Source organism: Stenella coeruleoalba, assembly GCF_951394435.1.
Source record: "Stenella coeruleoalba genome assembly, chromosome: 9".
In the NCBI taxonomy this organism is placed as follows: domain Eukaryota; kingdom Metazoa; phylum Chordata; class Mammalia; order Artiodactyla; family Delphinidae; genus Stenella; species Stenella coeruleoalba.
In genome coordinates, this window is record NC_137155.1 from 20034381 (window position 1) to 20058593 (window position 24213).

General features: G+C 38.2%; 1 protein-coding gene across 1 annotated transcript in view; it reads left to right on the top strand.

Annotated features, from left to right (window-relative positions):
* Positions 1–4091: 4091 nt before the first annotated feature.
* CCDC146 (coiled-coil domain containing 146) overlaps positions 4092–24213 on the top strand; it is a gene marked incomplete at its 5' end in the record, with an annotated part of 109846 nt that continues 89724 nt past the window's right edge. Inside the window, one exon of the mRNA XM_079931709.1 lies at positions 4092–4250. Coding sequence (XP_079787835.1) covers positions 4092–4250 — 159 coding nt within the window. The remainder of the gene's footprint in view (positions 4251–24213) is intronic.

Consider the following 24213-nt stretch of genomic DNA (forward strand, 5'->3'; position numbering starts at 1 on the left):
TCTTGTTGCGGGGCATGGGCTCTAGGCATGCGGGCTTCATTAGTTGTGGCACGCAGGCTCACTAGTTGTGGCTCGCGGGCTCTAGAGTGCAGGCTCAGTAGTTGTGGAGCACGGGCTTGGTTGCTCTGCGGCATGTGGGATCCTCCCGGAGCAGGGCTCAAACCCGTGTTCCCTGCAATGGCAGGCGGATTCTTAACCACTGCACCACCAGGGAAGTCCCTTGAATATTTTTTTTGTCTGTTAAACTTTGGTATCTACTTAAAGTCCTTTTGTCCCTGTATTTAATTAGATTAATTAGTGTTTTAGATTTTAATTCGCATGAGACTTTTGCATTTGCCTCTATTGTGTTTTCTTACTTTCTTACTCTTCCTTCTTTCCTAAGGGTTAAAGTTTTTCTGATAATGTCTATCAGAATTCTGTTATAGTGTCTTTTAGTTGCTTCCCTATGCAAAATGTTTTACCTGCCTTAAAATATTTAGAATGTTTTCCAGATAACAGAGATCGAAAACTTCAGCAGACTGAGGAATTTGTGCAAATTCAGCATAGCACCTTCTTTTGTTGCCTAGGTAAACTGTACCATATTTAAAGATGCCATGCTTTGAGAAGATTGCCTGAACTTCAGCTTTCAAGTTAATGCCATCTTGATTATAAAGATTCCAAGAGCCTTTAAAATATATATATTTTTTCCTGTGGAAAGGCATTTTTTTATTTTAAATATAGCAGTGTGTACATGTCAATCCCAAACTCCCAATCTATCTACTTTAAAATAAATAGATGTACTGTACTTTGCAAAACTGTAATAGCAGAAAACTGGAAACATTCCATATATTTATAAACAGGGGATTATTTGAACAGTTTGTGGCACATCTATGCAATGGGGTGCTATGGAGCTGTGAAATGGAATGAGAACTATCTCTATATATTATTATGAAATTCTTCAGGATATATTATTCAGTCTAGATGTCTAGGTTTTGCTTCAAAATAATATGGAGAGTGGAGAGGGGAAGTGAAAGGGTTTAGATAAAACAAAATTACTCACGAATTGATATTTGTCGAAGTTTCTATGGTTACGTTTGAAATATTTCTTAAAGAAAAAGCTGAAAATGACAGATATGATCTAATGTTCTGAAGAAACTATTTTCCTGGAAAAGCCCTTAACATCTTTCATCCATGGATTGGACACACGTTTTAGATTATTAACACAAATAAATCTAGATATATCACCAAACCATTTTCAACTCCCTGAAGATTTAAACAAGAAATTGTGATTATTTGCCCAATGTAAAGTGTTGTGGTGCCTTAACAATAATAGGTTCTATTAAAAGACTGCTTTATGGCATTAAAAACATGTATGTTAAAGGAGGGGAAGTCCAAACAAAATCAATGACTATTAATCTCATATAAAGAAAGACGATCTGACATGCGGTGCCTCCTGATAGGAGTACACGCTGCCACCTATGAAGTGTTTTTGTAGCAGAGGAGGAAGACAAGTGCAAGTGTAATTTATGGCTTTGGCAGAAAACTGGAGATAGCAGAGTGGAAGCTAGAAGTCCAGATGCATTATCACATCTAATATGCATATATTTTTTATGAAACAGAAAAATTAGTTACACCCATTTTAGAGAGGAGAAAAGAAACATAATGAATCAATGATGTGCCTGTGGCCACTTTAATAAATTCAGGAATAAGAGCCTACCAGCACTTCTGGATTCATATCTCAGAACATATTTTCCATATTAAAAGAATGGGGATCCCTATCATCAAAGAGTAGCTAATCTGATAAAATAGATATGAGAGGTGATACGTGTTCAACAAAGCCTTAAAAGTACATAGGCAGAACACTCTTGGACATAAATAGCAGTATATTTTTGGGTCCCTCTCCAAAAGTAAAGGAAATAAAAGCAAAAATAAACAAATGGGAGCTAATTAAACTTAAAAGCTTTTGCACAGCAAAGGAAACCATCAACAAAATGAAAAGACAACCTACTGAATGTGAGAAAATATTTGCAAATTATATGACCAATAAGGGATTGAGATCGAACAAATATAAACAGCTCATACAACTGAACATCAAAAAACAAACAACCCAATCAAAAAAATGGGCAGAAGACATGAATAGACATTTTTCCAAAGAGGAAATGCAGATGGCCAGCCAACAGGCACATAAAAAGATGCTCAACATCACTAATCATCAGGAAAATGCAAATCTAAACCACAATGAGTTATCACCTCATCTGTCAGAATGGCTATCATCAAAAAGACCACAAGTAACAAATGTTGGCAAGGATGTTGAGAAAAGGGAACCCTTATATACTCTTGATGGGAGTGTAAATTGGTGCAGCCATTGTGGACAACAGTATGGAGGTTCCTCAAAAAACTAAAAATAGAACTACCATATGACCAGGCAATTCCACGTGTATATATCCCCAAAAAGCCAAAAACTCTAATTCAAAAAGATACATGTGCACCACTGTTCATAGGAGCACTATTTACAATTGCCAAGATATGGAAACAACCTAAGTGTCCACCAACAGATGAATGGATAAAGAAGATGTTGTATGTATACACACATGGGATACTACTCAGCCATAAAAAAGAAAGAAATTTTGCTATTTGCGGCAACATGGATGGACTTGGAGGGCATTATGCTAAGTGAATAAGTCAAACAGAGAAAGATAAATACTGTATGATATCACTTATATGTGGACTCTAAAAAATATAACAAACTAGTGAATAAACATAAAAGAAGCAGACTCACAGATATAGAGAACAAACTAGTGGTTACCAGTGGGGAGGTACAAATTATTGGGTGTAAGATAGGCTCAAGGATGTATTATACAGCACAGGGAATATAGCCAATGTTTTGTAATAACTGTAAATAGAAAGTAACCTTTAAAAATTGTATAATAAATTTAAAAAAAAATTTTAAGCAAAAAAAAAATTTATGACAGTTGGAGTTATCCTCTCCAGCAAGAGAAGAAAGTAAGTACGCTCTTCTGTTGTGTGCAGATTCACATATATCAGAGATCAAAAGAGATTACATTGGCATTCTCTTATGCAATGGAGACCTCTTACCAGTTCTCTGTTAGAAGGGTAACCATCCCAATGCCACCAAAATGAGCCAGTAGAGACCTTGCCAGCCAAGACAGGGGTCCTTTTAGAAGCTACTCTGGGTCCACTTGACTACATGAGCAAACCGATGGCCAATACACAGGGCTGGCATCAAAGGTGTGTGACCTGTGCAGTCAAAAAAGGACCCACTCAGGACTTCCCTGGCAGTTCAGTGGTTAAGACTCTGTCCTCCCAATAAGGGGCCTGGGTTCGATCCCTGGTCAGGGAACTAAGATCCCACATGCCTCATGGTGCTGCCAAAAAAAAAGAAAAAGGGATCCACTCTCGGAAGGGCCTGCACTTGGCTTAATGCTCTGGTGTCACCATCTTGAAATCCTTAGTAATTTTATTTTTGAGCTTATGCTTTGGAAGTGAAGTCTGATGGGACAACTGAGCACACACATGAGCAGCACAGACAGGCCAGTTGGCAATGCACACAAGCCTATAGGCATGAGCTGCGCGGGTAGCAGGCAGTGTGGGTATGGAGCAATTAGCCTGGCAGCCTAGTGTGCAGATGCATGCCTCAGGCAGTATGTGGCACCACAGGGTGTTGGTTTTTATGTTTCCCAAATTAATTTGAATTAACTTTGCGTTATATTTTAAGGATGAAGCTTCTTTTTATTAACCCAATCCATGAATAGTAATTGAGCGCCTACTACAATGCTCCATAAACAAAATTAGGTTTCTTTTCTGCCTTCATGGAGCTTATATTCTAGTTACATAATTTTTTCCAATTAATACAGTAATAGTCTCTTTAAAATTAGAATTATTGCTTTGAATGCATCATTGGAGAGTATCTTTACAAAAAAGCAGTCTTTTATAATAATGTGACTGTAGCTAACTTTTCTGACCTATAATTTCATTGAATAGATTACTCTAGTTGCTTTGCTTGCTTTTATTATTTTCCATTAATTTTACCATAACTGAAGACATCCCTAAATAGCTGAATATGGAATGATTTTATTTTAGAATTGTGAAAAATGGAAGACAGTACCACAGACACAGAACAAGAAGAGGAAGAGGAGAAAGGTGAAAAGGATCAAGAAGACCCCATTTATGCTGTAGCACCCACGATTAACATCCGAGATGAGCGATTCGTTGATATATCTACAACTCCAGCTTTCATTTGTCTGCATGAGGTACATATATATTTATATATTACTACAGTAAGACTTGTCTCACTATCCACTTAAAAATTCAGATGAAGTTAATATCATTATAAAAATAATTTATTATTTGTAACCTGTAGGCAATATGTACTGTTTGAAGCACTTTAAAATAAAACAGCCCCTACATTCTCTTCCAAAAGCCTATGGTATACTCCTGGACTAATGCAGCAGTGTAGGTTCTGATACTTTTAAGGCATAATAAATATTTGCATATATGCAGCCACTTAAGTATATTCTGTATGTTGGTAAATGATTTCTTTCATTACTGGATACATTACATTTACATCCATAAAATGAAGATAAAATATCTTGTCATATAATGATAGAGAGAATATACATTTACCTAACCAAATGTAGTTACTGCAGTACAGCACAGAAACATGCTGTTTCCTATTAGCAGAGAAGCAAAAAGGGGAATCTGATTTTTGTTAGATTTTTGTCTGACTTTTTAAAAAATGAGGAACATTTAGGAAATACCCATATATGAGGAGAGTTTTTCTTTAACAGTAACTGACCACACATGCAATCTGTCACGCTTGAGAGCTGTACTTTAGAAAATGATTTAGGGGACATTTGAATTCTGGACTCTTAACCTTATGTGAATATAACTGAATAAAACATCTAAGAAACTTGATAGTCATAATAAAAATAAGCTTAAAAAAGTCTTTGGGCAAAATCAGATTTTACTTAAAACCAAGAAGCAATACTAAATCCTCGCCCAAATATTTTCTTGGTGTAAATATTTTAAACAATTGCTACAACTATTGTTGAGCTTTTTTTTTTTTTTTTTTTTTTTGCGGTACGCGGGCCTCTCCCGTTGCGGAGCACAGGCTCCGGATGCGCAGGCTCAGCGGCCATGGCTCACGGGCCCAGCCGCTCTACGGCATGTGGGATCTTCCCAGACTGGGGCACGAACCCGTGTCCCCTGCACCGGCAGGCAGACTCTCAACCACTGCGCCACCAGGGAAGCCTGAGCTTTTGTTTTATATATACATATAAACCTCATGTCCGGGACACATGATGTCAGTTTGTCCCATTACTCATGTTTTCAGCATTGATCACTTGGTTAAGGTGGTGACTTCTAGCTTTCTCTCCTATAAAGTTATTACTTTTCTTCTTGAAATTGATAAGCACCTACGAGGAGATACTCTGAGGCTATTTGAGTATCCTATTCCTTCTAAAATTTTCACCTACTAGTTTTACATCTCTTGATGATTCTTGCCCAAATTAATTATGATTACAATGGTTGCCAAATGGCAATTTTCTCATTCCATCATTTTTTCTACATTTATTAGTTGTCTTCCTACTATAAGGTAGAACTTTCTCTTCTTTTCTTTCTGTCTATCCATCCATCCATCCATCCATCAGGGTGGACTCATGAGTTCTTATTCTACTCAGTGAGCTATAATCCATTATTGCCATTATTCATTCTGATGCTTCAGTTGTCCCAGATTTGGCCAGTGTACACCCTTTCAGGAAGGCTTACTTTTGACATGCTCCTATGATTCTTTGTGTACCTTTTAACTTTCTGTCATAGAATATGTTCCAGATTCATCTTGCATTTTCTTTGCTCCAACTCTAGGATCAGCCATTTCTCAAAGGATCCTTGATTCCTATTTTAGTGGAGAATGATATTTGAAAACTAAGATCTCAGTGCTGGCCGTGTTCATTGCTATTGGTCTGTCATTACTTCTCAGCACTCTCAGAGCTGGGAAATAGGTGCATAAATATATTTATCCACACAAATTTATATCTATTTTTATACGTATCTTGATATATTTAGAACGATGAGCTCATATCTCTAGTATTAATATTTTCAAATGATCAGCATTCTCTATTTCTGTTAAAATCCATCATATATCCAGCTTTGCAATAGTATTTCTACTTTTATACCACTACCTTTAATAATTATATCAAATAAAGGTACAGTTTATTTCTACCAAAGGTTATGCTAACAATAAAAATTATAGTCAAATTTTTTAAGCCACAGATAAAGAAACATGGAAGATTTGACTTGTAAAGTCAAAGGAGAACTTAGGACAACTTCTCTTGCATATTGATCGTCAATGTAACAATTCATTAAATATTTCAAGAATCTCTCAATACTCAACGTATGCACAAATTATAGCTATTAATCATTGAATATGACCAGCCCCTAATAAACTAGATAACTTAGATTATACGGTGAAAGAATGGTCCTCCCATTTTGAGTAGTAATTACACCAGTAATTTTACTGCCAGAGAATTCTTCCTTTAGCCAGCAAAATCTTGCAGAATGAATTATTGGCTTCAAACAACTTTGTTTCCATAATAAACACCCCTGAGATTGTTCCTATTGGCATCTATAGCTTTTTATTCTAACTCTTTTAACATTCCTCTAAGATTCGCGAGTCTTAGAATTTTTTTAACGTACTATATAAAAGCTATCCTCCTTCAGTTGCCTAAACAGAAGCTGAATCTGCAGAATAGCAAGAGTTCTGAAAGAAAGCTGTCAGAAATCCACTTCCAAAGGCCCAGGTGCTTGGCATCACACTGAAAGAACAAGATGCTGCTTATAGCATTTATTGTTGTTAATGGTAGTCACACAGTTGGTCCAGCACTATTGAGTTGTAAAACATGGATGTCATGCTGTCATCTAATATTGCCTACAGAACATGTTCAGTATTTATGGCACTCTGCGATTTGGGCCCAAACTATTTTTGTAATCTAATAATTTACTTAGGTCTTCATGATCTTCTGCTTATGTTACACCCCTTAGCATGGACTCTCCCATATTCAGATGGCTAGGAAACTGGCACACATTCACAAAGCATGATACAAGGTTGTGGCTGTCCACAATCTTCCTACTTACGTTGCCTCTTGAAAGACTGTGCTACTCCAACTGAAAAAATCAGATCAAACACTTGTATAGGCCACACTTTGAAACCCCTGCATCTATTCCTAACCTCTTAGAATCTGGCTCAGTTCCCACCTCCTTCAAAAAACTGTGCCTGTGCAGTCAGTTCACAGTGTTTTCTCCAACCTGTCTACTCTTACAGCATTTGTAGGCTGTACCTTTCACTCGATACAAGATCATTAACAGATATTTATTGAATATCTTCTCATCATATAATATTTTGCATAGAAAATTTAATTTCTCACTGATATGATCACATTAAACAATAAGACTTAACAGGGTATGAACTACACTGTGTTAAATTCACACTTTGGGATTAATGTTCAAAGTGGGGCTTGGGAACTAAGTCACATCAATGGACTGTGTGGGTTAATTCTGGACACCTGCTCCCCAACTCTTCCATTGCTGCCTAATTATGAGGGCTGGCACTCCACAGACTTTTCTTGTCCCGTTGAAAACTTTTATTAAAAATTTTTTTTGCTAAGGTATAACATATACACAGTAAACCTCGCAAATACTCAGGGTCCAGCAGTTTTTTTTTTACATATGCCAGTAAACAACGTGTTCAGAACTAAATTCATCATTCTCCCAATCCTAATTCTCCTCCTGCATTCTCTTTACCAGTTTGAGGGTAAAATATCTCCATTAAGTATTTCTTGAATTTATCTCTTCTTCATTCCTGCCATATTCCCACTCAGATGAAAATATATTTCCTGCAACCCAGTGGTGTCCCTTGAGACTCTTCCCAGTCATTTCTCCCACCAAAGTCAGACCTATTCTGACTTATCACTATGTATTAGTTTTGCCTCTTTTCAAAAATCATATGAATGGAATCATACAGTATGTTTTCCATTGTGTCTGGCTCCTTTTGGTAAACACTGAATCTGTGAAATTTATTCATAGTACCATGTGTGCCTTAGTTCAATATTTAAAAATTGCTATATAGTGTTCTTTTGTGTAAATATATCATAATTTTCTTGTCCATTCTATTTGATTTAGAGATTTGGGTTGTTTCCTGTTTGGATGATTATGAATAAGGTGCCATGATCATTCTTGTGCATGCCTTATACTTATGAATTCATTTATCTTGGGTGTTTACCTAGGAGTGGGGTTCCTGTGTCATAGTTTAGGTTTATATTCAGCTTTAGTTGATACCTTCAAATGGCTTTCCAAAAAGATTATACCAAGATATACACTCTGATGGGCAATATGTAACTGTTTTCATCTAATACCATGGCAAGGGTCATGTGTGATTTTATGTATATCCTACACAGCACCTGGCTCAAGACCTTGCACAGAGACAAGCAGTAAATATTTAGTATTTAAAAATCATTCTTTTAACAAATAGCATATGTCTCTTTGTTCAAAGCTCATGTCTGTTGCACATTCAGGCTTAATGTAAGTTATAGCTTTCATGGTATTCCCTAAGTCAGGATTTCTACTTTTAAACTGTACATGGTTATGTAAAGTAGCTCTGATTTCTAAGGGTGACCTTGGTTGTCAAATGTCAGTGTGTCAGATGTTGAACTTTTCCAAAACGTGGACGCCATAAAGTCATCCTTGTCTTAATGCCAAGAGCCAAAATCAAAACATGAAATTATCTTGCCTAAGACTTTTGGCTCTTTTAATTTTCACCAGAATGCGTCAGCTCCTCCCTTGTCTTCATTTCCTGAAAATAATTTTTGTGCCAGTCATTGTTAAGTCTTTGACCTGACTTAACCCAGGGGTAGAGAAAAGGTAGCACAGGAACATTTGGGAGGCACAAGGGACAGTGTGAACACTGGAGGGAAACACTAAGGAAGTAAAAGTGTGACTCTGTACAGAATACGAAATTCTGTTGAAAGTAGAGTGTGGGGTATGCAAGCATTGTGGGTGTGTAGATGAAGATGGATTAGGCTTGTTGACATGTGACCTTTTCACTGAAACAGCTTCTATATAAAACTATCAACTTCTGGACTCCTTAAAAATGTGTAATCAATATATTTGTGTTCAAGTTTTAGTTTCACGTCCAATGGGAAAAGAACTGAGATAGCAAGAAGTTTTTGAAGAGCAGTGGGAGACATTAAGTCTTAATCCGTTTAACAGATACTAATTCAGCACCCATTATGTGCCAGGCTCTGTGCTAGGAGATGTTTATTACCATTATTATTAAAGTGACTGAAATTTACTCAAATTTATCCTTTCAGCTCCTCCTTTGTTTTGAGCACGTCCTGTGTGCTGCACAGTGCTAGACGCATGGACATTCACAGGCATAAAGCATATAAAAGGGTACTGTTCTTTAGAAGCTTAATTTGGGAAATAAGAAACTTGACATGTTAAATATCAACAAAAGGCAATGGATCGTTGAGAGCCTGGAGGTGCCAAAATTGTAATTAGAACTGAATGGAAGGAACAATCACCGTGGGTTGAGATGATCTGGAAAAAAGCTTTTCAGAGGCAGTAGGATATGAGAGGGGATATTTTGTCCATATCTGTGGGGTCCACTATGAACCTACTTTTCTTATCTTAAGCTTTGCCCACACCTATACATGCATATACTTGGAATGTCTTCACCTGGATGACCCCCAAGTTACCTCCAACTAAACATGCTCAGAATTAAATTTATTACTCTCCTCCCAAACCTAATTCTCCTCCTGTATGCTGTCAGTTTATTTTCTCTCTTAAATATCTATTAAATTCTTCTGTTTTCCATTCCCACCATATCACCAACTGGAATACCATTTCAGTGATCAAGAGAAGATGTGAAGAGAGACTGAACCAAGCAATGGCCATGGAAGAAAGGATAGAATACATATAGGAGAGATAGTAAGGAAGTATAAAATGCTGGCTTTAGTGTCTGAATGGATGGGGACGGGGTGAGGGAGAGGAAAAAGTCTAAACTGATGTTTGGATTTCTGATTTAGGAAAGTGGCTGGATTATGGTACTATAAGTGACAGAGAATTCAGAATAAGCAATGGTCTGAGGGGAGTGTCCAATATGTGAATCTCAGGCTTACCAGGGAAGTCCCTGGGCTGAAGATATAGACATAGCAGGTTCTTGGTATTCAGACTGCTTTTCTGAAAGGAATGCAAATTGCTTCTTATGTGTATTTAACAGCATAGTCTACCACTGCATATTTATGAAAAGATGTTGCCATTGTTTACCTAATTCCCTACCTTTAATATTATCTCTTTTTTGGGGGGGGATATTCACATGTTCAAACGACACTTTCTTATTTTTTATTAATTTTGATCTCTTAAGGCTGGTAACAGATTAAATATATTTTTGGAATTTTTAATAAAAATTTTAAATTAATTTCTGAAAACCTAGTGATTTTCTGATGCTACTAAAGCTTCCTTCATTTTCAAGATTGGATCTTCTATAGAGTTACTGATGAGTTTCTTGAAATAATCTGTAATGAAATTTAAAATGTTTTTCAAAGATTGAAAATGTTTTCTATTTCTTTCATACATGAATTAATTAATCAAGTAACTGGTTACAAAGATGAAAGTGTAAGATTCCCATCCTCGAGGAGTCAAGGTAGTTTCAAGTATATAATTTAATTTTCATAATGATTTCATAAGGAAGTTTGAGATATCATTATTTCCATCTTAAAGGTTCTGAAAGATTGAGACTTGCCCTGGTTTGCACAGCTAGGCAGATGCAGAGCCAGGCCTGGAACCCAGTCTCCTGTCTCCTAGCCTGACACACATTTCACCTGACATTCTTCACTTGACATTCACACATTTAAACACTGCTATTTTAGGGTTTTACAAATTGACTTTTTAAGTAAACTGTATATTAAAAGAAAAAATAAAGATAAATATTTTAACTCTCTATTTAAATATTTCTCTTCAGTTTCCCTATCCTTTCTTAGTTATCACACCTCACTAATAGCTGTACTTAGAGAATAGGCATTTAAAAACTGCTAAATTTCTTTTTAAAATATTTCCACAAGTCTTGTTATTGTTGGCATGTTTTCCTTCAGACACTGAGGCAGGCTCACAAGAATAATTCTTCAAGATTTTGTTTGGCTGTCAAGAAACTTTAAACAGACTGATAATTTATTAAACAATACAGATAGGTTCCATTTTTCCCATAAAGGGTCTTATTTTATTTTTTTACTTTGACAGTAAGGTGGAAATTTTAAAATCTTTCCATGTGGAAGAAGACCGTGGGTCATGCCTGGCATACACTTAAACGTTTGGTGTATTGACATGGCTCTTATCTATTTACAAAAATTGGAGATTTTTTTCAGGATATATATTTATATCAGGATATATATTTATATCAGGATTACAGGCATAGAAGCCATATTCCACTTTGCAAAGTAGATTAGCACCTCTAAATTCAATCAGTAAAAATCGTACACTGTACAAGAACTCAGGATAAGAGAAAAGAAGGCCCCATGTTAGGATATCCTCACCCTTGGCACCTGCAAGATGATTCTGGCCAGGAATCTGGGGGTGTTGTCGCAAAAAACTCTGCTATCTGAACACATGACCAGTGTTAAATGGGAGTCAGAGAGTGTTGAAAATTGGGGATAGAGAGGACTTGGCGGTTCTTCTGCCTCCTGTCTCTGAGCTTATCTCCTACTCGTTCTGAAAATCCTTCCTGAGCATCCACCACACGTCAGACTCCGGGCTTGGGACCAGAGGCAAATGCAGCAGGGAGCAGCTCTACCCTCGGCCGCATGTGTTCCTTCATCTGTGTGGTTAATGCTTCTTGATTTCCCCTTCCTTTTTTTGATTCCTTTATTGACATAATGAGAACCTAGGTTGTGTGTGCGTGCATGCTCGTGTGTTTATTTTAATTATATACTTAATAAAGTTTTAATTACCTCTTTTTTTTTCACTGTTTTTTTTTAGCTACTATTGTAACAAGTTGATATAAATATTTAAAATAATACTCTAAACTCGGATGCTGTTTGGTTTTTTTTCATAGTCACTGTGAACAGATGTTGCTTTCTAAAATAAGGATTAGGAGAAATACTTAATGGTACTGTTTTTTCCTCTGAGAAAGAAAGTTCTTGAGAGAGAAAGTAAGTCGGCTTTTGATAGCTTGTGGTTCTCAGTAGAGAATGTGCATCTTGAGAAACAAAGTACCTTTAGTAACCCAAGAACTATTTGAATAGATTAGTCACTGAAGATGGAAGCTTAAGGATTAAAATAAATAATGCTTTTTTGATTAAAATCTATGTTATGTAGGTGGATGGGGAGATGGTACTCTTATCTGTTGGGGAGATTTTGGGGAAATAAAGCAGAGGGGAGTAGGGTTGGGAATTTGGCTATTCAGCAACTGCATCTACAGGTAACAGCAGTAAATGAGTCAGCAGGAGTGAACACCAGAAAAGTCTGCTGAAACAAAGCAGTCCTTACAGTCTTCACTAGGCAAACAAGATCAGGGTCTCAGTGGTCAAGTAGTAAGATACAAGCCAGACTAGGAAGTTAAAGAATAGAATATCAGAGAGCCAGGGATTAAAGTTTTTTCAGCCATGAGGTTAGTATTTTTTTCTTTTTAACTATTTTCTAATACATAAAATATGCAGTACAGTAAGTCCTCTACATTCAAATGAGTTCTGTACCAAGAGCGACTTCGTAAGTCCAATTTGTTTGTAAGTCCAACAAAGTTTGCCTAGGTACCCAACTAACACAATTGGCTATATACCGCTGCTTTTACGCTTGCTTCTGGACATCCTGGGCTTGAAATAAAGATACTGTACTACTGTACTCAATACAGTACTGTACAGTAAAGTACACAAAAGCACAACCACTTGTAGAGGATGCATGCCTGTGACAATATACACCAGACGTGTGAACTAACTTATGTGACTGGACATGTGAATGCACGTTCGCATCTTTGAAAGTTCACAACGTGAAGGTTCCTATGTAGGAACAAAATAGGAGTACAAAATTCAAAGGTGCAGAATTGTACACAGTGAAAAGTAAGTCAGCCTGTCACCCCATCCCCCAGTCCACTGTCCCCTTCCCCAGAGGCAACCATCATTAACAGTCTCCTATATAGCCTTGCAGAAGTCTATGCACAAACAAGCAAGTGGTAGTATAATATACGTACTTGCTTTTTTCACATATACATGCAACTGTTATGTTCTTTTTAATGTTTCCATGGTATTTCAATGCACGGTGGAGCATACTTTAATCAAATCCCTATTATAAGATATTTGGATTATTTCTGATCTTCTGCTCTTACAGACAATGATAGAGTCAGTAACCTTAGGCGTGCCTCATTTCACAGTGAAATAATTATATTAAAAGGACATATTCCTATCCCAAAAAAGAGGGGATATATGTAAACATATAGCTGATACACTTTGCTGTACAGGAGAAACTAACACAACATTGTAAAGCAACTATACTCCAATAAAAATTAATTTAAAAACTCAATGAGTGTAAAATAAAAATTCAAGTGATAAAAAAGCATTTTGTCATAATTTGACAGCATTTTTTTCCTATCTCCATAGAACATAAAATAATGGTGTGTCATATATTCAATGATGTCTTAGATTTAATCAAATGTGTAACTATTTTCTATAAAAAATCTTAAATATTGGCATTATTTTAGAAAATTACCCAGTTCCAAATATTAACACTAGTACACCTTCTTATTTTAAAAAATGAGCATATTTTAAGTCAGTAGAATTTACCTCCAATAAATGTTTACTGAAAACCCTCAAAAAAAGAACTGTACCAGTACAATGTGGAATATTAAAGTAAAGAAGACAGCCCCTGAACTAAAAGAATTTTAAAAATTTAAAGAAAGGACAAATTCCTAATAGTGGGATTGCTGGATCAATGGGTTTGTTTAAAAAATTTTTTTTAATTGTGGAAAAATAGACATAACATAGAATATACCGTCTTGACCTTTTTTTTTTTTTTTTAGCCGTATGCGGGCCTCTCACTGCTGTGGCCTCTCCCGTTGCAGAGCACAGGCTTCAGACGCGCAGGCTCAGCGGCCATGGCTCACGGGCCCAGCCGCTCCGCGGCATGTGTGATCCTCCCAGACCGGGGCACGAACCCGCATCCCCTGCATCAGCAGGCGGACTCTCAACCACTGCGCTACCAGGGAAGCCCCTTGACCATTTTTAAATGTACGGTTCAGTAGTGCTAAGTATATTCACCTTGTTCTGCACCCAATTTCCAGAATTTTTCATCTCACAAAACTGAAACTCTCTATCGATTAAACACCTTCTCATTTCCCCCTCCTCCCAGCTCCTGGCCACCACATTCTACTTTGTTTCTATGAATCTGACTACTCTTAGATACCTCATAGTTTACAATACATCGTCTTTTGTGACTGGCTTATTTTACTTAGCATAATGTCTTCAAGATGCATCCATGTTGTACCATGTGACAGGATTTCCCTCCTTTTTAAGACAATAATATTCCATTGTATGTACATACCACATTTTGTTTATCCGTTTAGCTGTCAGTGGACACTTGGGTTGCTCCCACCTCTTGGCTATTATAAATAATGCTGCTATGAACATAGTGTACAAGTATCTCTTTGAGATCCTACTTTCAATACTTTTGAAGTGGAATTGCCAGATCATGAGTATTTAAAAAGACATTTTTACTGCTAAGGTGCTCTCCATAAAGGTTGTAATAATTTATGTTCCCCTCAACAATAAATGTCTCTTTACTGTGCTCTGTCTGACTTTTCAACTTTTGTCACTCTGTTGGGGGAGAAGGTTATCTCATCATAGTCTTTATTTACACTTACGTTAAAATGAGTGGAGTGGAGCATCTTTTCATATGTTTAAGATTGTTTTAAAATATAGTGTATTGGGAGTCCCTGGTGGTCTAGTGGTTAGGATCTGGTGCTTTCACTGCTGTGGCCCGGGTTCAATCCCTGGTCGGGGAACTGAGATCCCGCAAGCCTCGGGGTTCAGTCAATAAATAAATAGATAGATAGATAAATAAAATATAGTATATTAATAGAAAATGTGAGGTATAGGAAGGCCAACAGGTCAGGAGACAATTGCCACTGGAATGATAGTCTATTACTCACAGTTCCTAAAAGAAGGAGGCATGCCATGTCATGGAGGGAAGCACCAGGTGGGTCAGGAGGCAGAGGGAGAGGGCGGAACAGTGGGCAAGAGCCTTTATTGTTGTTTCCCTGGGAAGGAATGGATGAGGCAGAGTAAGCAGCTTAGGATTGGCTAGTTTGAGTAATTTCAGCAGGCTCTGGGGCATTGGAGATGTCCCTAGTTGTTTGGCACCTGGCATTGGGATGATGAGGGCAGTTGTATAGTTGACCAGAGTGTGAGGACCTAATAAACGAGATGGCTAAGGGTGTGGACTCTGGATTGGTTGGTTTCCGTTTGGAAAGTTGTCCTCCTCCCAGGCGGAGGACTCTTGTCAAGGTGGGCGAGGAGGACAATGAAGGAGGCAAGGTGACTCAGGCATATTATCAGGTGGTTTTGAACAAGGCGCATCTGGCATAGGCGTGTAGGGCAGATGCTAAAGCATCAACCTTACAGAAGCTGGAAGCATGGTTAATGTAGAGACCTATTTGTACTTTCTTTTTTTCGTAAATTTTGTTCACGTCCTTTTTTCCTTTCTTTTTTATTGTGTAGTTTTTCTTAGAGATTCATAGAAACTCTTTATACATACAGAAAGTAGGCCTTTGTGTATAATATGCATTGCAAACTCTCTCTCGGATTTTGGATTTCTTTTGAGTTTGCTTAAGGTGGCTTTTCTCCATGTGGCAGTTTATTTTTTATGTGCTTAAATTTACTGATCTTTTCTTTTACAACTTCACGATTTTAGGTCCTACTTAAGAAGACCTTTGGCACTCTGATACATAAATTGTTTCCTGTGTTTTCTCCTAGTACATTGATAGTTTGAGTCATCGTATTTTAACCTTTATTCTATCTGGCATGTATGTTGGTATAAGGGGAAATGGAGAGGAGATGATGGGAAGCTTAGAACCTCATGCCAAGTCCATTATCTTCTGAGGCAAATGTTCTTTACATATTCCCAGCCCATGCATACCTAGGTGTAGGCAAACAAGTATACCTGGGTGGCATCAGAGATATGAATTAAGGGGGTACAAGCATTACCAGACATCAACCTCAGATTAAGAAGACAGGAATTTTGCTGTCTATAGAGACTACATCTAAGAATGGACAGGCTCTAATGGTTTGGAAAGAAAATCTCTGATTGGTGGGAGGTTGCGGGGAGTGGAAGAGTGGTTCAGTAAAAATGGGTTGTAGTCCTTGCTCTGCATGTACTAGCCATACAGACTTCAGAAAGCCATGTAAGTTCTCTGAGCCTCACTTTACACTAATAGTACATTTCTCACCTTCAAGGGTACCTCACTGTCTACCATCGTGATTTTCATCCTCTTTTTAAACTGCTTTTATCACTTTTTTTCCAGTAAAAATCACACACAGCAGCACAATATGTAAAACAGAGTTGGATGTGGTGGATATAGAAGTGAAGGATGCAGAGGTGAAGGTCGCTCCCCATTCTCTCCCCTTCACATCTCCTGTCACCACCAGCACCACAGCTCCAGTCCCCCTGGGGCGCTGGGGAAACCCCCATGCTCTGTGTAGATAGTCTGTGAACTGCATAAAAGGGAGCCATCTCTCTTCCACCCTAAAACCCTTCTCAGCACAGCCAAAGGAAACACAGATCTGCCTCCAGAAAGCTGTGGAAAGCAACGTGACTATACTGAAGGTTCCCTCAGGAAGAGAGGAGGGAGTTCCACAGCGTATCATGCGGCAAAACTTCCTAAAATTCCTCATCAAAGCAGATTCCTCTCCCACACACACCGAACTTGACCCCCTCTTTATAAACTTCCCCGGAAACATTTTTTCCCATCCCCAGGCAGGTTTTTCCCCCTTTCTATCTACACCCCTCTTCTCCTTGATATCTTTGGCCATTTCATTATTTTATAAAACAGTCTTTAGAGTTCCTTCCAGTTTTCCTCCCCACCCAGTATCCCATCATCACCTCAGGTCCAGGCACAGAACTGAACAATCAATAGGTGGCAGGGGGAGATTGTAGGCACTTAGATTTGATTTTTTTCTTGCATTAACATAAGGATTAAATATCACTTGCTTGAACTTATAGTCAAATCCCTCTACAATCTGATCACCCATTTCTTTCTTCTCTTTAATTTTTTTTTACTGTTCTCTGCTATATATACCTTATGCTCCAGCCACATTAGACCTATCATTGTTTTCCTAACTAGCTCCTGATTTTCCAACCTGCTTTTGCTCATCCTCTACACAGCCTAGGAGTGCTTTCCACACTTCAGTGCTTCAGAACTCTATGCAGTTTTTCCAGGACAGCTCAGACCCCACCTTCTTAAAGCATGCCACTTCCTTGACAAAATGGGAACACTTCTGTTGCTGTAACTTCCCTGCATAGTGCTTGTACCATATGCCACTTATTATTTCTTCCCTGTTTTTTAAGCTAATCTATAGTAGCTTTAGGAACTTTGAAAGCACGAAGCCTTTGCTATTCTTCTTGATATTCCTTGCCAAATCTAGTGCACTGTAACATGTGTAGCCATGCCACTTGCAAAGGAATAGATGTACATAGTAATTAGTAACGTCCTCCACCAGAAGAATCACACTACTGAATCACTACTTTATAAGACACACTTAAAAAGGAGAAATTTCTTCTGAGTTTCTGAATGCATTTTCCACATCAAGTCCACCTAAATTCTCAGATACTTAAATGTTTAAAGTTAGAAATATCTGGGACTTCCCTGGTGGCTCAGTGGTTAAGAATCCGCCTGCCAATGCAGGGAATACGGGTCTGAGCCCTGGTCCAGGAAGATTCCACATGCCACGGAGCAACTAAGCCCGTGTGCCACAACTACTGAGCCTGTGCTCTAGAGCCCATGAGCCACAACTACTGCCACAACTACTAAAGCCCGCAACTACTAAAGCCACAACTACTAAAGCCCGCGTGCCTAGAGCCCGTTCTCCATAACAAGAGGAGCCACTGCAATGAGAAGCCCACGCACCGCAATGAAGAGTAGCCCCCGCTCGCTGCAACTAGAGAAAGCCTGCGCGCACCAACAAGGACCCAACGCGGCCAAAAATAACTTAATTAATAAAATAAAATAAAATTCTAAAAAGAAATATCATAACAAGTTAGAGCCATTGTACATCTATTTCAGTTTTATTTTTGCTGACTGAGCAAGGGATATGCAATGGGGAGGCAGTGATTTTCAAATATTTTTTGAAAACAGAACAAAATCTTTTAAGTGAAATTGAAGATGAAGCCTCAAAATCCAAGATATAAAAGCAGAACTATTTGAGGTGAACAATGCTTCATGCAGCATACATTCTCCTGGCATCTCCCCCTATCCCACTTCCTTTAACCTTCATGAAATATGTCTACAGAACCTTAGGGTCGCTGGGGACACAGTTCAAGAACCTCTACTATAGCGGTTCAGCCTGTTAAACACCAACCCCATAAATACCATACCATAAAGACCGTAACTTATGTAACCATTCAACTTCCATAACTACCCATGATATACCCATGAGCCGCTCTAGATTTTTAATCATTTGCTTGATCAGATAAAGACAAAAATTTTACTTGTTATAGGATAGAAATTTTAAAAGTCACCATCGGCAGCACCATTCATTTATAAATGATATTTGCATTTTTAAGGAATTATTTTATATAATGAAAATAAGAACTTTGGTGTTTACATGAGAAATCTTTTGGCTCCCAAAGAACTTACAAAATGCTTTGTAGTTAAGGGGAATGTTTTCCTTGTGAATCCTGCCATGTAACCATGGAAGTAAAACAGTGTTTGGAGAGAACAGAAACTTGCTTGCCTTTTCTGCCAGAATTGTTATAAATTCTGACTTAGCTACAGAAAATAAATAATTTTTAACCACTAGGTTAAGTAGGGACATTAACACCCTTGAAAATAAATTCTTTTAAAAAAAATCTTCCGTCAACAGAATATCATGTAATTGTTTTTGTTAAGATACAAAAGAGATGTTTCACCTTAAATTAAGATTTAATTGGAATCATCTTCCACTTTGTAGATTCACACAGAAAATCAGAGCAGGGGTGATACTGAGGTTTACAATGTATGTACTTTACCATGGAATTTCCACAGGTTATTTATCAGAGAAAATTAGTCCATTTCATGAGAAAAACACCAAGAAAGCCAGGAAAGCTGAAAATGGATAATGGCCCACACATGATACAGAGTTTGTAGATAACAGAGATTGTTTGTTTCTTTGTTTTCCTCAGGGAAGACTTTAGTGGTGTAAAGTCTTTACCTCCTTATTGTGGCACTATCCTCAGCAACAGAGATATCATTGGAAATGCTCCTAGGAAAGTGTCCAGCACATGGTTGGCACTCAGCAAGGGACAGCTGCTTATCATTATGAGTATTCAGAAGCAGAATCGCTGAACAAAAATTAAAACAGGTTACTTGGATTAACTGAAAAAACTTAGATACTCATTACTGAATGGGAAATAAATGTAGGCAAATAGTTTTGTGGCCCCTTCTCTGATAAACTTTCACAACATAAGCACAAATTACTTGCCTCTTGTAGAAGATGAGAAAACCAATTTCCAGAGATAGAAAGTGAGCAAGTTTTCAGATTCTATATGATTCCAAATATGCTGAACTTTTGTATGAGGGCTTTTGGAATAGAGAAGCAATTCATCTTAAACAGTGTCATCCTTAATCACTCAGAGAAAATCTTTTTTTAAATTAATTAATTTATTTATGTATTTTTGGCTGCGTTGGGTCTTCGTTGCTGCACACAGGCTTTCTCTAGTTGAGGCGAGCAGGGGCTACTCTTGGTTGCGGTGCACAGGCTTCTCATTGCGGTGGCTTCTCTTTTGCAGAGCACAGGCTCTAGGCGTGCGGGCTTCAGTAGCTGCAATGTGCGGGCTCAGTAGTTGTAGCTCGTGGGCTCTAGAGCACAGGCTCAGCAGCTGTGGCACACGGGCTTAGTTGCTCCACAGCATGTGGGATCTTCCCGGACCAGGGCTCGAACTTGTGTCCGCTGCATTGGCAGGCAGACTCCCAACCACTGCGCCACCAGGGAAGTCCCACTCAGAGGAAATCTTGAATGCTAGAGATTAAACTTATATTTTGAGAGTTTAGAAAGTTATTATTTGGAAAAGATCTTATTCAAAATAATTTAATAAGCATGTCACACCATGCTATATACATAGTAGGCAAATGATAAATATTTATTGGATTAAGATAATAAAGATAAATGTAATAGCTATTTTAAGGGGCTAAAACAAAAAAAAATCTGTCTATTTTAAAATGTGATTTTTTGCTTTCAAAAGAAGAATATATATTCTAAGCATTACAGTGCAGATTTCATTCTGAAAATGGCTAATAAAATAATAAAGATCGGGCTTCCCTGGTGGTACAGTGGTTAAGAATCCGCCTGCCAATGCAGCGGACACAAGTTCGAGCCCTGGTCCGGGAAGATTCCACATGCTGAGGAGCAATAAGCCCGTGCATCACAACTACTGAGTGAGCCTGCGCTCTAGAGCACGCAAGCCACAACTACTGAAGACTGCGCCCTAGAGCCTGTGCTCCGCAACAAGAGAAGCCACCGCGATGAGAAGCCTGTGCACCGCAACGAAGAGTAGCCCCCGCTCGCCTCAACTAGAGAAAGCCCACACACAGCCACAAAAAAAACCCCAAAAAACAAAAGCTTCATGATGTTGGGTTTGGCAATGATTTCTAGGATTTGACACCAAAACCACAAGACACAAAAGTGAAAATAGATAAGTTGGATTACATCAAAATAAAAAAATAATAAAGATCATTTTGAGTTACTGTGTGAAGCCTAGGAAGACGCTGATCACCAGTTATCTAGATCATGGTTTTAATTTTGGTTTACCCCTGGGCCACAGGTGCACTAACAGCACAGAATTTGTTATAGGGAATTAAACCGCCTGAAGTTCTATTTTATGACAATCTATTTTATACAACATTGCTTAAAATAAGTTAGCTATTGGCCAAGTGTGATTTTTGTTGTATTGACTTTTGACTACATGTAAGGGCTACGTGTCTATTTTATTTCAATGGGCAGGTTTCCTTGTGTGCTATAGCAGATGTGTTACAAATACCATATATAAGCATGAATGTATATTATATATGTACATGTGGGGTATTCGTGTGTGTGTGTGTGTGTGTGTGTGTGTGTGTGCATGTACATGCATCAACACACCACAAGGGGAACCTACCCATACGCAGAGAACTACTCTCATTTCTACCTGCAGCTGGACCCAACATAAGTGAAAATTCCGAGTCATATTTATTGATAGCCATTCCAGTGTAAGCTCTTTGAAAGCTATTAGAAATACAAGACTTAGGTTACCTCTAATTTGGATAGCTATTGGAGAATGTTTGGAAAGAAGCAAGTTTTAAGACCATTAATGTCTTAAAAATAGAGAAAAGGAGTAAAACCAGTCTCTGCGTAACTAAAGGTTTATAATCATAGCAAACTAGTGCTCTAATGATTTAAAATGTCCATACATGATTCCTCAAACTTGGGCATTACACTGTTAACAAAGAATTTTTTTGGTCTATGGCCTAGTTCATATTTCTTTTGCTATATGCACACGTACACACATACACACACACGCACATGCACACACTGTATCCTGCGTGACAACCCTCCACCCTCACAAGCTGGTGTCTCCCAGAAGATGCACTATCTGAGGCTTCAGTATGTCATCGCTTCCTCCCTTCACTGTGAAGTGACTGCTTAAGTCAAAAGCAATGATTTGCAGAAATCCATAGTAGAGTAACATAATGGCTTCTAAGACATCTAGTAACCCAACAAAATAGTGTGGCTGACAGAAGCAAGGAAAAGCACATCCAAATCTCAAATAATCCAGAGAAAGTATCTGTTCTAGTAGGAAGAAATCTCTGCCCTCTTCATAAGGAAGCAACCCTGGGACTTCTCAAATGACACATTTACAAGGTGGGTGGATGGGATACGACTGTGCTGGTTCCTCCCTATCTCCAACCCCTTCTGTGAAAGCGTTTGCCCCACGTACACCTATTTACTAGGTTATTTCATCTAGTCCCACAGATTCATTACCATCTATATTCTAGCGACCTAGATGTCTTCCCTGAACATCACACTAACATCCAAATGCCATCCACTTGGATGTCTTATAGATATTTGAACTGAGAAGATTCCAAACTGCGGGTCCCCACCCCTTACCCGCCCGCCCACACACTTTCCAGACAGCTCCCCCGCGCAGTTCTTCCCCATCTCAGTCAACAGTGGCTCCGTCCTTCAAGTTGCTCAGGCTAAAATCCCGTACTTTTCTGCGATAACTCTAAATCTTTCCACTGTCCACCCCTTTATCTTAAAGATCCAGTTCACTGCAACCACCGTCACTCTCCAAGGTTATTTGCAAATACCATCAAACTGGTGTTCATGCTTCAATCTTGTCTCTCAACAGTCTATTCTCCGCTTTTAAAACTGGATGAAATCATGTACCTTCTGTAATCAAAACTCTTACGGCTCTTACCTACTCTGAGTAAAAGGCAAAATCCTCACCATGACTCACAAGGTCTAGATGATCTGGCAGCCCCACCTGCATTTCTTATGTAACCCCAACTCCCCAAGCTCTCTCTGACCTCATCTCCTAAACCCCTCCCACCCGCGACTGTCTGCTTTTCCAGCCTCCTTGCTGACTCTAGAACGTGCCAAGCACCTTTGCACCTGATGCTCCCTTTGCCTGGAGCATACTTCTCCCGGATATCTGCCTGGCTTGTTCTCCTGTATCTTCAAGTCTCTGTTCCAATGTCACCTCCACAGAGAGGTCTCCCCAGACCACCTGTATAAAATAGCACCTTTCCTCTGATACTCCTTATCTCTCCTTACCCTGCTTAATTTTTCATGGCATTTATCATATATTGTTTATTTATTCATCTCTTCTGATTAAATGTAAACTCCCTGAGTATAGGGGTCTTGTCTGTTTTGGTCTTCCTTGAAGACCACATCATATACACTCAATAAATACCTTTTAAATGAATGACAGTAAACTCCACTCTAACATTTCTGTCTTCATAAATCTTTTAATTCCAAGACATTTTTGGTTTCTCAACTTTAGTTAATACAAGCTGCTGTTGAATCTAGGTAGGTGTTTGTTTTTTTTTTTTTAACATCTTTATTGGAGTATAATTTCTTTACAATGGTGTGTTAGTTTCTGCTTTAGGTAGGTGTTAAATAATCAAACTACTGGAACCAAACACATCTGCCCAAACTAGCCCATTGAATTCAGAATTTCTGGTAAATATACCTATATCAATGAACTCGGTCACATATGAAATTCTGTTTTTTCTTCTTTAGTCAAGCAAAACCTCAAAATCTGTCTTTATGCATATCCCCCAGCTTTCTGCTGATATAAATTAGCAAAGTTGTATAAAGGCTTCTCTGCCAGTTTGACTTTATAAGTGACCAGAGGGCACGTCTTTCCCTGGTTACAGATCTGGGGATGCTGAGAAGTGGGATGGAGGAGCGTAAAGGAGAATTAAGATCACTCCCTCAGAATGAGTGTTTTTGTTTTTTTCAGATATATACCCAGGAGTGGAATTGCTGGGCCATATGATAGTTCTATTTTTAGCTTTTTGAAAAATCTCCATACTGTTTTCCACAGTGGCTGCACCAGTTTACATTCCCATCAACAGTGCACAAGGGTTCCCTTTTCTCCACACCCTCGCCAACATTTGTTGTTTCTGTTCTTTTGGATGATAGCCATTCTGACAGGTGTGAGGTGATATCTTATTTGGTTTTGATTTGCATTTCCCAGATGATTAGTGATGCTGAGCATCTTTTCACGTGCCTGTTGGCCAGCCATTTGCATTTCCTCTTTGAAAAAATGTCTATTCAAGCCTTCTCCCCATTTTTTGATTGGGTAGTTTGTTCTGTTGATGTTGAGTTGTATGAGCTGTTTATATATGTTGGATATTAATCCTTTACTGGTCATATCATTTGCAAATATTTTCTCCCATTCAGTAGGTTGTCTTTTTTTTTTCAATGGTTTCTTTTTTTTTTA